The sequence below is a fragment of the Patiria miniata genome, unplaced genomic scaffold, assembly GCF_015706575.1.
Source record: "Patiria miniata isolate m_02_andy unplaced genomic scaffold, ASM1570657v1 HiC_scaffold_16, whole genome shotgun sequence".
Classification (NCBI taxonomy): domain Eukaryota; kingdom Metazoa; phylum Echinodermata; class Asteroidea; order Valvatida; family Asterinidae; genus Patiria; species Patiria miniata.
The window spans coordinates 7,142,606-7,154,354 of record NW_024037054.1 but is presented as its reverse complement, the minus strand read 5'-3'; the positions used below and the strand labels follow the sequence as shown (position 1 = coordinate 7,154,354).

Sequence of the window (11,749 nt, the reverse complement as noted above, 5' to 3'; positions counted from 1 at the left end):
CACTCCATAAATGTAGGGTCCAAAGTGTGACAAAGATCCTGTTCCTGACACCTCGGGACTTTGTAATTTCCAATTCAAGTATCATTAAGAATGACTTAACACGATTTTTGTTATTTGTTAGGTAGGTAGTTTGCTATCTTGATCACTCTTTGGATAACGACTGCATTTAGGAGTGCGTCGGGATTGTACAATCATATATATCAGATGCAGCAGGGAAACAAAGTGGACCCCAAATTTAAAGAATGACACATAGGCCTATTCATATCATGAAAAGCAGGCAAAAGCTTCCGTCTTGTGTTTCTGAGTATAAGAGTTGCCAGATATGTTCCTGTGAGTATGTAAACACCAGCAATCGTAGACTAGGGACAAAAGGGTTAGGGCACAAACAAAGGGTCAACGATTGACCGATAGTCCACTACTTAAATTCGTGCACAAACCAATGAGAGCTGTTGCTAAAAAGTTATTTCATAAAGCACATTTGATATTTAAACAAAATATATTTTTTTTAGTAAATTTCATTCTAAAGCTTCGGCCAAAAAATAGTTCTGCTTCCGGTTACCTATCCTATTTTGACGGCCCCTACCCTACCCTAATTGTTTATATGGGAAAATGCGGGGGAAAAAAACATCAATTACTACCTTTTACCCTTGACTACACGCAGACGCCTCCATATGATCGTACACACAAAAAAATCCCTACCTCCCTACCCTATTTTCAAATGTCATGTAATCGGAAGCAGACCTATTTTTGGGGCCTTATTCAACAAGTTTTGAATATAACATATTATTGGAACTATGTTTAAAAAAAAACGGTTCAAATTTAAATAGGAAAATTGCACAGATATAATTATATCTGGACGGAAAGGTGTGATATTTTTCCACTAAATATAAAAGGTACATAAATTGCACAAACGTACAAAATTTCCTACTGAAAAAAAAATCAATTAGTACAGTATTATGAAGTTAACGCATTAAAATATTATTACAAGTTTCTTTTTAGTATCAGCGATGATTTAACATCCTTGTCGAATACGCATAATCCGTGCCACCTCTTTTTGATTTTTTTTTACGAAGAGTCCGGTTCGACTTCTAAATTATTGTCTAAATCTTGGACAGTCGTTTTGGCATCTGTATCCTCACTGACTGTATTTGTTTCAGTCTCGCTCGGAGCCACTGATTGTTCGTCGTCTTTATGTGAGGATTTCACGCTGAAAAGGGATATCTCCGAATCAGGTGTATCCGACCTAGCCTCGAGTTGGCGAATCCTCTTATGTCTCGCCCCACTGGCCTGAAAAGCAATCTCGTCAAAAGAGGGCGCCTCGGGCAGCTCGTACTTGGCACCCGCGCCTGCGTAGAAGCGCGGGTGGCTCTTCTGTCGCTCAATCTCAGCACGAGTCAGCATGGGCGGGCCGAAGTAGTTGGCCGGGTTCTCCCGTTCCCACTCCTTCTTGGGAACCAACTCCACGTCGGTGATGGCAGGTAGGTTGCTGGAATCCCCGACTCCCTGGTTGAAATGCCTGGGTCGACCGCTCCTCTCCCCTCGCTTCTTGGCGAAGATCTGGGCGGTCAGGTCGGTGAAGTTGGTGAAGAAACCCAGCCCGTCGGGCACTGTGAAAGCGCTGACGCTAGTCTTTTTTCGCCGTGCTGGACGGTCAACCTCGCTATCCTGCTCCTGCCTCTTCTCATCAGAGCTGGTTCTCTGTCGGCTGAATGACTGTCTTGATATGTCTCCTTGAGCGAGTCTCTCTAACACCTGTCTGGAGTTCAACTCAGGCCTGACCCTGTTGACTATCGTCATCGTGGAGAAGTTTGCAGCCGAGATGTGGATGCTCGGGAAGTTGGCCTCATTCCGGAGGGCAGAGTTGCTACGTCTGTTCAGCCTGTCGCACTCGTGGCAGGCCTTGGGCCCGAGAACATCACAGCATTCCCGGGACATGTTGTTTACTCGATCGTAGAGGTCATCATTCAGGAAGCTCTCAGTTCTCACACACGGCCGTTCGCGGAACTTCATGCACAGGTAGGCGTGTTCCCGCTCTCGGCGTTTCCGCCTGCCGGTCGGTGTACCACTAAGGCTTGCATACCGAGGGGAGCCGTGCTGCCGGACTCCCATGGCTGAGGAGATGTTGAGTCGCCGCTCCGTGTGGAACTTTTGCTGCTCTTTCTCGATGGCAACCGTGGCAACATCATCTGCTCTCATGTTGAGGTTTTCCAAGTCAGACAGTTTGAGGGACAAGTCGATATTTGGTGGGGCTGTCGAACTACGTGTTGCATCGACATCAGTAGAATCCAAGTTAGCTGGGTCGGTATTTGTGATTGGTACTGACTCGCATCTGGGCTGAGCTTTTGAATTGGGCCGGGATGCCTGTTCCGTTGACACAGAAGGGAAGTAGTCTTGCATAGTATCGGCATTCTGTCGGCTGTTAGGTCTCGTGCGGACCTCATGATCACCGTGTGGAATGGTCTTCTCTATGGAGAAGTAGACGTCCCGAGGCGGGCTTCGGAAGGGCGCCACCTTGGTGGAGGTCACTCGCTTGATTTGGGTCACGCTTCTCAGACCACGCGGGGTGTGGTCAGTGCGCCTGCGTGTTCGTGGACTCACGTTCCCGGTGACCAACATGGCGAAGAACAGTTATTGTCAAAAAGTGACGTCAGTCGCTACCGTGAGGAACTCTTGTGAGTTTTGGCCCCAAGTCTGGCATCTGCGGTGTGAAAAGAAGAAACATATGTAAGATTCTAGAAAGGGATTTTATGAAAAAAGATATTGTCAACAATTAAAATGTATTTTTATTGAATTGTGTCTGTGTAAAAGACCAAAATACATTGCACACCCGAGTATCAACTATATGAAAAAAAGTCATGAAATGGAATAAAAAAGATGGCTTTAACTAGTAAAACAATCAGGATGAAGAAATGTATTGCATATTGCTACCTTTTGGAGAATGGCGTAGGCTCATATGTATTCGATTATGTAAGCAACAGGGATCAGTAGACTTTTGCATCAAATCACGTAGAGAAAATTCATTTGGGTTACTTGGTTCTAATAAAAGTATTTCCTAAACCGGTAGACGTGATCGAGTCAACTTCATAAGTCTTGTCGTTCTGATATAACATCATGTTCTAAATGTATCAATCCCGTTAATGTATTGGCCCTTTAAGTAACCTTTTTTCACGATATGTTTAGCCTCAAAATCTATAAAGTGAAACGATGAAACCTATCGATGATAGTGATCGAATAAGTAAGGTCCCTCTTCGGCACCTGTCATCAACATGTAAATTTACGATGCAGCAAATTTAACGTGATTTCATGACAAAGCACAACATCTACCGACTGTTTAAGTTTGAACATGTGAAAACATTCAAACAACATGCAGTCGTTATTTTGGCAACATAATAATGTTAATGGTGCCCCATAAACCCAGCTAGCTTGTCTGTGGAAAAAAAAATGTTTTACGAAATGCCCTTAATGACTTCGGAATTATGTCTTTCTATGAGGCACTCGGGCTACTGTGGGAAACGCGTACAACGACATGGCCATTAGCCTAATGATTAGTACCCATTCATGTACCCGCTGTTAACATTACAATGCTCCATACATACCGTGTAAATGCTTTATCATCCCGGATACAAAGTACCCTCACACAGTATCCGCCGGTAGGCCTACTCCAAAATGTTTCTCTTTTTGATCACTTCATGTTTTGGACCAACATTAACTTCACCAAATCCATTCATCGATGTCCCGTTCTACGACTCGCGGGCTAACGAGATTCCCTTGCATAATATACAGTAGTCAAAATTCATACAATATATTCAGGATTTGGAAACTATGCGTGCGGTACAGCACTCCATTGTCGGTAAACAACAAAACCTCTCCAACCGAAGGTGAACCTTTTGACACGGCGGGGTAGTGCTTGGTAACGGGGCCCGCGGGCCATGTAGCCCCATTGAGCTCCGTGTGTACACTAGTTGACGGTTGTCTGTGTACGGGTTCATCACGCGAACAATACCGGGACGGGATCGATGTGCGGGGCATTGGGTTATGGGTTAATGCATGGGGGAAGAAGATTCGCCCTGAGGCAAACCTTTACAAAAGTTACGCTCAGGAAAAGGCAGTCATTTCACTATACAGGGTGGGGAAACCCACTTTTGACAGCAATTTTCACCTACTTGTTGAGCATATTTCAAAAATTCAATTTAATGGTATTAACCTATTGATCTTTAAATATTAGTGACGAAAAGATCATTGCAAATGCATATTTTTCTCTGAGATATGGTAGTTTACAAAATGTTATGAGCCAAACCTGTTTGTTCACGGATGGCTTTGTTCCATCCGCTTGACTGAGCTCCGGAGCTTGATCTGAAGACAGAAACACTCCAAAAGACTTAGGACACCAGTGATTTTGGTGACTTGTACTCAAATAAGCATAGTAACACTATTCTTGCGAATGTTTTAAACTTTTTTTTCACCATGTATAGTTACAGAGCTATACTTCACTACATTATAAAAAATAACCAGTTCAAATAAGATAAGTAAGTAGGTTAAAAAAAATTCAAAAGTGGGTTTCCTTCTTTTTGAACCACTCAGTAGAATGATATTTTTGGATGTCAAACCTTTATTTGTATAGTTTGTATATACTTATAAGTATTGGACCTGAAGGAACTAGTTTTGAAACTGTTTTTTTTTCGAAGATATGGACAACATTCAATTTTGAATAACAGCAGCGATCAAATACTCTTCTTTTTTTCGACAATCGCACATGTATTTAAAACAAACTCAATTTTTTGTTCTCTAAATAAATGTTCCACTTGTATGTTTTATTCCAACCAAAAAAAACTTTTTTTCCTTTTTTGGGCGTCTGCTATACCCTCCGAATTGTGTTATTTTGGGCACAGACAGAACCGCCCTGCGAGCAGACTGGCTCCCGGTCCGTACATTATCGATACTAATTGTGGGGCCGGAATCAGCCTACCCCGCGAGAACGGAATTATTGTCTGGCTGCAAGAATTTCGAAACTGGTAGAGTAATGATTCAATAACTAAACCTGGGCGATTGTTTTTTTTCGGCCGTGGCTCAGTCAAGTAAATAACTTTTGTTTTGCTAGAGAAATATCACTTTGTTTATAATTAAACTCGAAAATAGGGGAACGCAGCTTTAATTCACGGAAACTGAGTTTTTTTCTTGTCGTTTCCCAAGTGTATGGACAACTGAAACACATTTTCATGATCGTCCAGGAAACGCAGGAATATGAGGACAAAACATGAAGGCAAAATTGAGGAGAAAAAAACCCGACTCAGTTGGAGTATACCGCTATATTTTATAAATTACTTAGGTTATAACCGCATGCAAACGGAAGAAGTAATGGTTCTAATTTTCAGTCAAAGAAACGCCGTATCTAAAGTTAGCAGCAATTTCTATTTCATAGTATGCATACAGGAAAAGAAATACGGGAAAAGAAATGAGCCAATCAAGTACTTGAACCCGTAAACCTTGGAATAACAGTCAACTCACTTATCCAAGCTTTGTGATTAATATAGCAAGCAGTCATAGTATCGGTCTGCCAAGATGTCATTCACTACTATGAATAAATTTCAACCCTACAGTTGCTTTATCCATATTATCTCTATTATCGAACTTCTTCCAGGTAATTGTACCACGGCTTCCTCTTAAAAGTGCACAGACACTGAAGACCGATAAAGAGACAAAATGCTAGGGAAGAAATGTTCAGTTTCACACGAAGTACAGAAAATCAAACCTTATGGAAAACGTAGTGAATTGGACGCAGTGAACATTCGGTCCTGGGCATGATTCGAACCCGGGTCACAGAGATGGAAGGCGAGGAAATTACCAACCCGATTACCGAATAAGGAACAGTCTTTTACCCAAGACAGCTGTAACACAGAAATAGGCCTACGCCTTGCATAATCTCAGAAAGACAATTTAGACATTTAAGTTTTCCGTCATTGTATGATAATTTTTGTTAACAACGGGAATGTGCAAACATGGATGGCTGTTTTGAGCTTCCGTAGCATTTACTACAGAACACCACACATTTTCGTAAGAATTTCCAGATAAAACTGCAAATGAAAAGTATCAGTGGCTCTGTGACAGGCATCGATCCATCGTTTTTGTTTTATCTTTCAGTACTCCGAGTGTTTTCGTAAACATATCCTGAATGGCCGACAATCACTGCAGACGACCCCTAGCCATTTGTATTGTTCCAAGAACAAAAGAAATGTTGATACTAAGTGGTAACCACGGGAGACGGTTTGCAGAAAGCATTTGGCGCGCTAGAAGCTGGTATGGGGGTAAAGTTTGCTTATAACAAATTTGACTTCAAAACGACTGTTTAATGCACGGTACAAAGCAATCAACAGAGACGTGTTGTTACATTGCAGCCAAACATCCCCTATAAGAGAACCTGTGATCAAATTTCGTTATCACATAAAAATTGACATGTCACAGTTCAGAAACAATTGCAGTATTTTGTGTTATCATTTCGGCCATCCCTTCAACGGCATTCATGAAACAGCCGTTGAATTGTTGGTACCGACGACCTCTATATTTGCCGACTTTTGACGTCTGATTTGCATAGAGTTTGCGTTGAGAGGGATAACTGTAATGAATATTATAATACAGATTTGTTTGTCTCGTTGTGTAGTAGCACATGTTGGGCATCTGATTGCAGTATCATCTTAATCATCAGTCGCTTTAAATAGCCGTATCAGCCTTCAAATGCGATTAACTTCTTCATTTGTGCGCCGTCATTTTGGCTCGATCATCGGCTTTCACAAATCCTCCAACACGGTGCACAATGAAAACCTGTACACAGCCATGCATGGGCTGAACTCATTACTGGAGCAAGATAGAGCTCGACCAAGACTGATGCTTCAATAATAGACCCAAGATATAACTGCTATTCCATCCAAGTAAAAGACCGTACAAGAAGATACAAGACCCCCGTGGCCGCAGGCTGACTGATTCTGCCAAGTGAAGACATCGAGACGGTGAGCGAGTTTCGTCCAGCAACGTTCGCAAAAAGTGGGACAACTGCATCTTCATTCACAGGTGGTTGATTCGGCATAAGTTCGTCCGACTAACTTTCTTCTTCATAAAACCACGGCTACATTACTTTCAAAAGGTGGGCATTCGGTTGAATAAACTATTTCTTGTTGTAAATTAAGTAAAAGTTTAAATTTCCTTCCGCATCCTGTAAAACCAGTTTGATAGTTGCTATGAATGTCCGAATGGAAGAACCACAATAAAAGCTAGGTTTATAAATCCAAACATTTACGCCTTTTGTAATAACACTAACATTAGAAAACCATTTTTCCCCTCTCACTAAAAGAAACAAAACACAATTTGGAAAAAATTAAGACCGATTTTGTTTTTGCGCATGGTGGGTCATTTTTGGAAGAACATGCGTATACAAAACGGCGGATGTTATATAGGGCCACATGAGAGACACGATAACAAATTAATTTTCAAAAGTGTCACGGCCTGCTGGAACAAAAATGCTTAATCCCAGAAGTTTTAACGCCTAAAACATTCATGTCGTTGTGTTTTCTTTGTTGCCCGAGAACGTTCTTTGACATGAAAACGATATGAACTTGTTTTGATTCAAAGCATCATCTTTTTAAATCGGGTTTAATGTGCCTGTCTCACCCAATGCAGACTACTTCTGGTGTCAAATATTATCCAGGAAAAACAGGTAAATTCCCTTCCTCATGTAAACAAATTAATTTCCGTTATTAAACTGTTGACACGTGATTCTCGTTACTTAGTAACAAAAATACAACCTTAAATCTGAAGCATAAAAAAGAACTAGGGCCTAAAAAAAGTTTGGAAACAGCTAACTTAATCTCCATTAGTGAGATATCTAAAGTACAGCTGTGTTACGAATAAATTCTTAATGGCAGAGTACACTAAATGCACCGCATAATGACATATGGCACAGCGAGAATACATTACTTCTCACCATTAGGGACGAATATAAATATGATAATGAGGGTTAAGGAACGGTCCATAGATCATAGTACAAGGGTGAGCATGCATTATGAGCGTCGTTTGCATTTGGTACAAATTGAGTTTGTACACATAGATTCTGATTCCCATCAAAAACAGTGAACTATTGTTTGCTGTCATAAAGGTACTGCTAATTGATTTAACTCTGCAGTTGTATACTGAAAATTTCAACACGAAATAATCTTAATCTGGATCAAGTTATTACGCTCCTCTCGAAAAAAAAATGATAACCAAAAATATAAGCTTCTGTCCTGTCAGCTGCAACATTAGCAGTTTGGCCAGAAGTTTCACCTGTTCATCATAAAAAACAGATTTGGAAATCTTGTATTTAAGTACTGTTACCTGGTGAAATACGCATGTTTTCTATCTCTACAAAACATGTTCTTTACGAAAGACTCAACCAGATTTTCTTTCTTATGTGGGCACCCAGACCAAAAATAAATGGTTTTGTTTCATCGTGCATCCCAATATTAACCAAGGAGGCCAGTGGATATAAACAAATAGCGCACATTACTAACGTCCTAAGGTATCTAAAGCATCTTTACACAGAATATTCTTTAAGTGTAGTGTAAAAAGCAATTAGAGTACCCCTTCATTACAATCAATAAGATTGAATGCTAGGAATCCTGGCAGGCTCATTTATTGTGTTGACTTTTCCATCGGAAACATTTTGAGTATCACTTGGCATGTAAGACGTGCAGGAAATTGAGAGTATCGTTTAGCTGGGTACGAGAAGAGTGCAAAGATTTGCTCTCAGCAGTATTGTTCTACCACCGAAAATGCTTTCAGTGACAACTCCCATTAGTTTCAACTGCCCTCTGGCTAGGAGGAACGTTCAGGGCAGACACCACGTCAAAGCTTAAATACAAATACTCAATCACGTTGATGTACAACACTGTGTTCTTCACTAACAATGATGCCGACTATTTTGTCTTTTCGTGACTACCTTAAAGGTTGCTTGAAACTTTAGGCGTACATATCAGGCCGATTTCTTCAGAAAGTAACGTTCACCGAGGCGAGTCAAAAACATTTGAGCTCTTTTTCACGAATCACAGAGCGCACTTTCGCCACTACTGATGCGAAACAATTACTGCACAGACCGTGGTCATCTTTCGTATCAAGTGTTTTCATTTCACAAGAAGTCTGATGTAAGACATCAGAGTCATCTAAGAGTTTAAAGCTGAAGCTAAAGACTTTACCCGGATAACAGTACAGAATTGTTTGCGGACATGTGAAGAGACCAAATCTAATAAGAGAAGTGGTTTGGAGGTGAACCAGAGACTCTGTTATTAGAATACTTATTACTTGACTAGTTTAAACGAGTGATTCATGCCAGTTCATTTTATGTTATATTCTTGAACAGGAAGTGGGTGAAAATATCATACAGCTATGAAAAGTGTAGAACACACCGCGATGGAACTATGCTGAGACACAAACCTCTCCCACCGATCCACCCTGCGATGTCATCCTACAAAGCACCGGTCAAGTCATCCGTCTCATTCGCAGATTTAGACACTACATCGCTCCAGCTTGACAGCAGGCACAACCCAGGCCAAGCCCAAGCAAGCAGCGGGACAGCGAGTACCCAGCGCGGGTTTGACGTGTCGAGAGCTCCGATGAACCGGCCGGTGTTTCACGCTCGCCGGAGTACCGTGGTGGGGTCTACCAACAAACCGGAGGATGGCGTGGCAGCGCTATCGGCTGCGTTGTCTGTCCGCTATCCACTGCTTCAGGACACGTCCACTAACGACTTCAAACGATCCAGATCCATGTATACGACAAACGCAACGCTTACAGAGCGTAAGAAACCATGTGACCTCAAGACAGACAGGTTTGATAATCACAAACGACACTCCAACCGAAGGAAAAAGGACCAAGTTTTACTGACTAGAGGAAGTCACCACTCCTTTCCTCCAGGGAAAGTCATCAAGAGAACGATGATAACAGCATCATACCTCAGATGTTCCCCAAGGTACGGCGAGTGGACCGAGGCGGACCCTGCCCCACTCAGCTCTACAATCAGACGAAACTCTCGTACTCGGAGAAGAGCAACGGCTCAATTCAGCTGGACCACTACGTCAGGAGGAACTCTCGCCCTCGGATGGAGCCGCTACGGGTTCCCTCGACATCCACAGCTACCTCTAGCGAAGAAACCTTGAACTCTGTCATCTCTTCAAGTAAGATGACGCTGGAGGGTCGTGACTGGCCAGGCAGGGGATTCTCGCCTTTCTTTAAACCCTACAGTTATCTTGACGAGGACTTGTCTGTGCCACCAAACTCGGAGATCGGACCTTCCAGAGCGCAGATGTCGACTACTCCGTACGAACATTGACCACCTTGACAAAATACAACATTGCTTATCCATAAGAAAGCAGTCAACTCTTTCAATATTGGTGGACAAGGCGAAACAGAAAACGAGTACAAATTGTATGACAACATTGAGAATAAAAGATGACTTCCTTTGACTTATGAGTGTCTCGAGTTATCTTTATTTTGAACAAATTAGAATGAATTTCATATAGCCAATACGCCCGAGGATCCAAAACCTCATGATAAAAGAAACACATGGACAATGTACATGTATATGTTTTCACCTTTTTTCAAGAGCTCATGAACTTATCTTAGAACACTGTTACAAGAGCACAACATCTAGTTTGACCTGATTTTCGCGCTGACTCTGGGTTAAATGATCCGTAACAAATAAAACATCAATTATGACATTTGTAAAAGTATGATCTGAACTTTAAATTTTATTGTCCAACACCGCTCTTGAGTTAGAATAAATGTCCTGTGAACGGATCAAAAGAAAGTTCTGCAATTCCCATTCTAAGCCAATTGAATTCTTCAGTTGACAAACAATTTTTTTTTTAACTTTTGCTATAAGTCTTCCTGGATCCTCCATAATCCATCGTTTTGCAGGCACATTCTTCACACCTTAACTTTAAAGGGAACCAGCCTTGAGCCACATGCAGTTGTTGAGCTCTACTTTCCTCAATCCTACAAAACCCTTCACCCCAAAATGAGTTTGAAGGATCTCGGAGGGTTAGGGCTACTGATCCTCTTTTGTAGTCTCGGCAGCATTCATTTCGACATCTTCCACTATCTTCTGGGTGGTGACCTTCTTGCGTTTCGGAGGATGGTAAGATCCCAGGCCTGCTGCTGCATCAGCTTCTTTCTGTGTGTAGGGTTCCAGCTCAAGAGCTTTTAACCTGTTGGAAATCAACACAAAGGTTGAAACGAATTTAATTTTTTTCTTTAAAAAGTGCTTTCAATTTGTTTTGTTGCTGTGTATTTGTGTGTGGGTTGGGGAGTTGTTACTTTTTAGAGTTGTTACTTTTATATAATTTCATTTTTGAGGTTATTTACATAATTTTTATGGTAATAAAACGGAATGAGAAAAACACAGCTATAGGTTAGATAAGGTCAAAAAAGTTCTGCTTCTGATTACATGGCATTTGAAAATAGGGTAGGTAGGTAGGGAATTTTTGGGGTTTTTTTTTTGGGGGGGGGGGGCAATTGTTTTGTGTACGATCGTTTGGAGTTGTCTGCGTGTACTAAAGGGTAAAGGGAAATAATTGATGGTTCTCATGTTTTTTTCCTCATTTCCCCCCTCAAAAAATTAGGGTAGGGGCTGTTAAAAAAGGGAAGGTAGGGTAACCGGAGCAGAACTATTCTTTTTTGGGGCCTAATCGTGCGTGCGTGGTGTGTATTATTCACATTCTCCCAAATT

At 41.5% G+C, this 11,749-nt stretch overlaps 1 protein-coding gene and 1 pseudogene across 1 annotated transcript; one reads left to right on the top strand and one right to left on the bottom strand.

Annotated features, from left to right (window-relative positions):
• Positions 1–478: 478 nt before the first annotated feature.
• Positions 479–3,976, bottom strand: LOC119722826. Its single transcript, XM_038193188.1, has 2 exons — positions 3,597–3,976; positions 479–2,698 (listed from the first exon to the last, which is right to left on the bottom strand). Exon 2 carries the CDS (start codon positions 2,614–2,616, stop codon positions 1,066–1,068), a length of 1,551 nt encoding a protein of 516 aa, XP_038049116.1. The 5' UTR covers positions 2,617–2,698; positions 3,597–3,976; the 3' UTR covers positions 479–1,065.
• A 2,634-nt stretch (positions 3,977–6,610) lies between these two features.
• Positions 6,611–10,484, top strand: LOC119722825 (annotated as a pseudogene).
• Positions 10,485–11,749: the final 1,265 nt, after the last annotated feature.

What these genes read in the sequence shown, in the direction of transcription:
- LOC119722826 (XM_038193188.1), bottom strand. Translation starts at nt 2,616, where the DNA reads ATGTTGGTCACCGGGAACGTGAGTCCACGAACACGCAGGCGCACTGAC.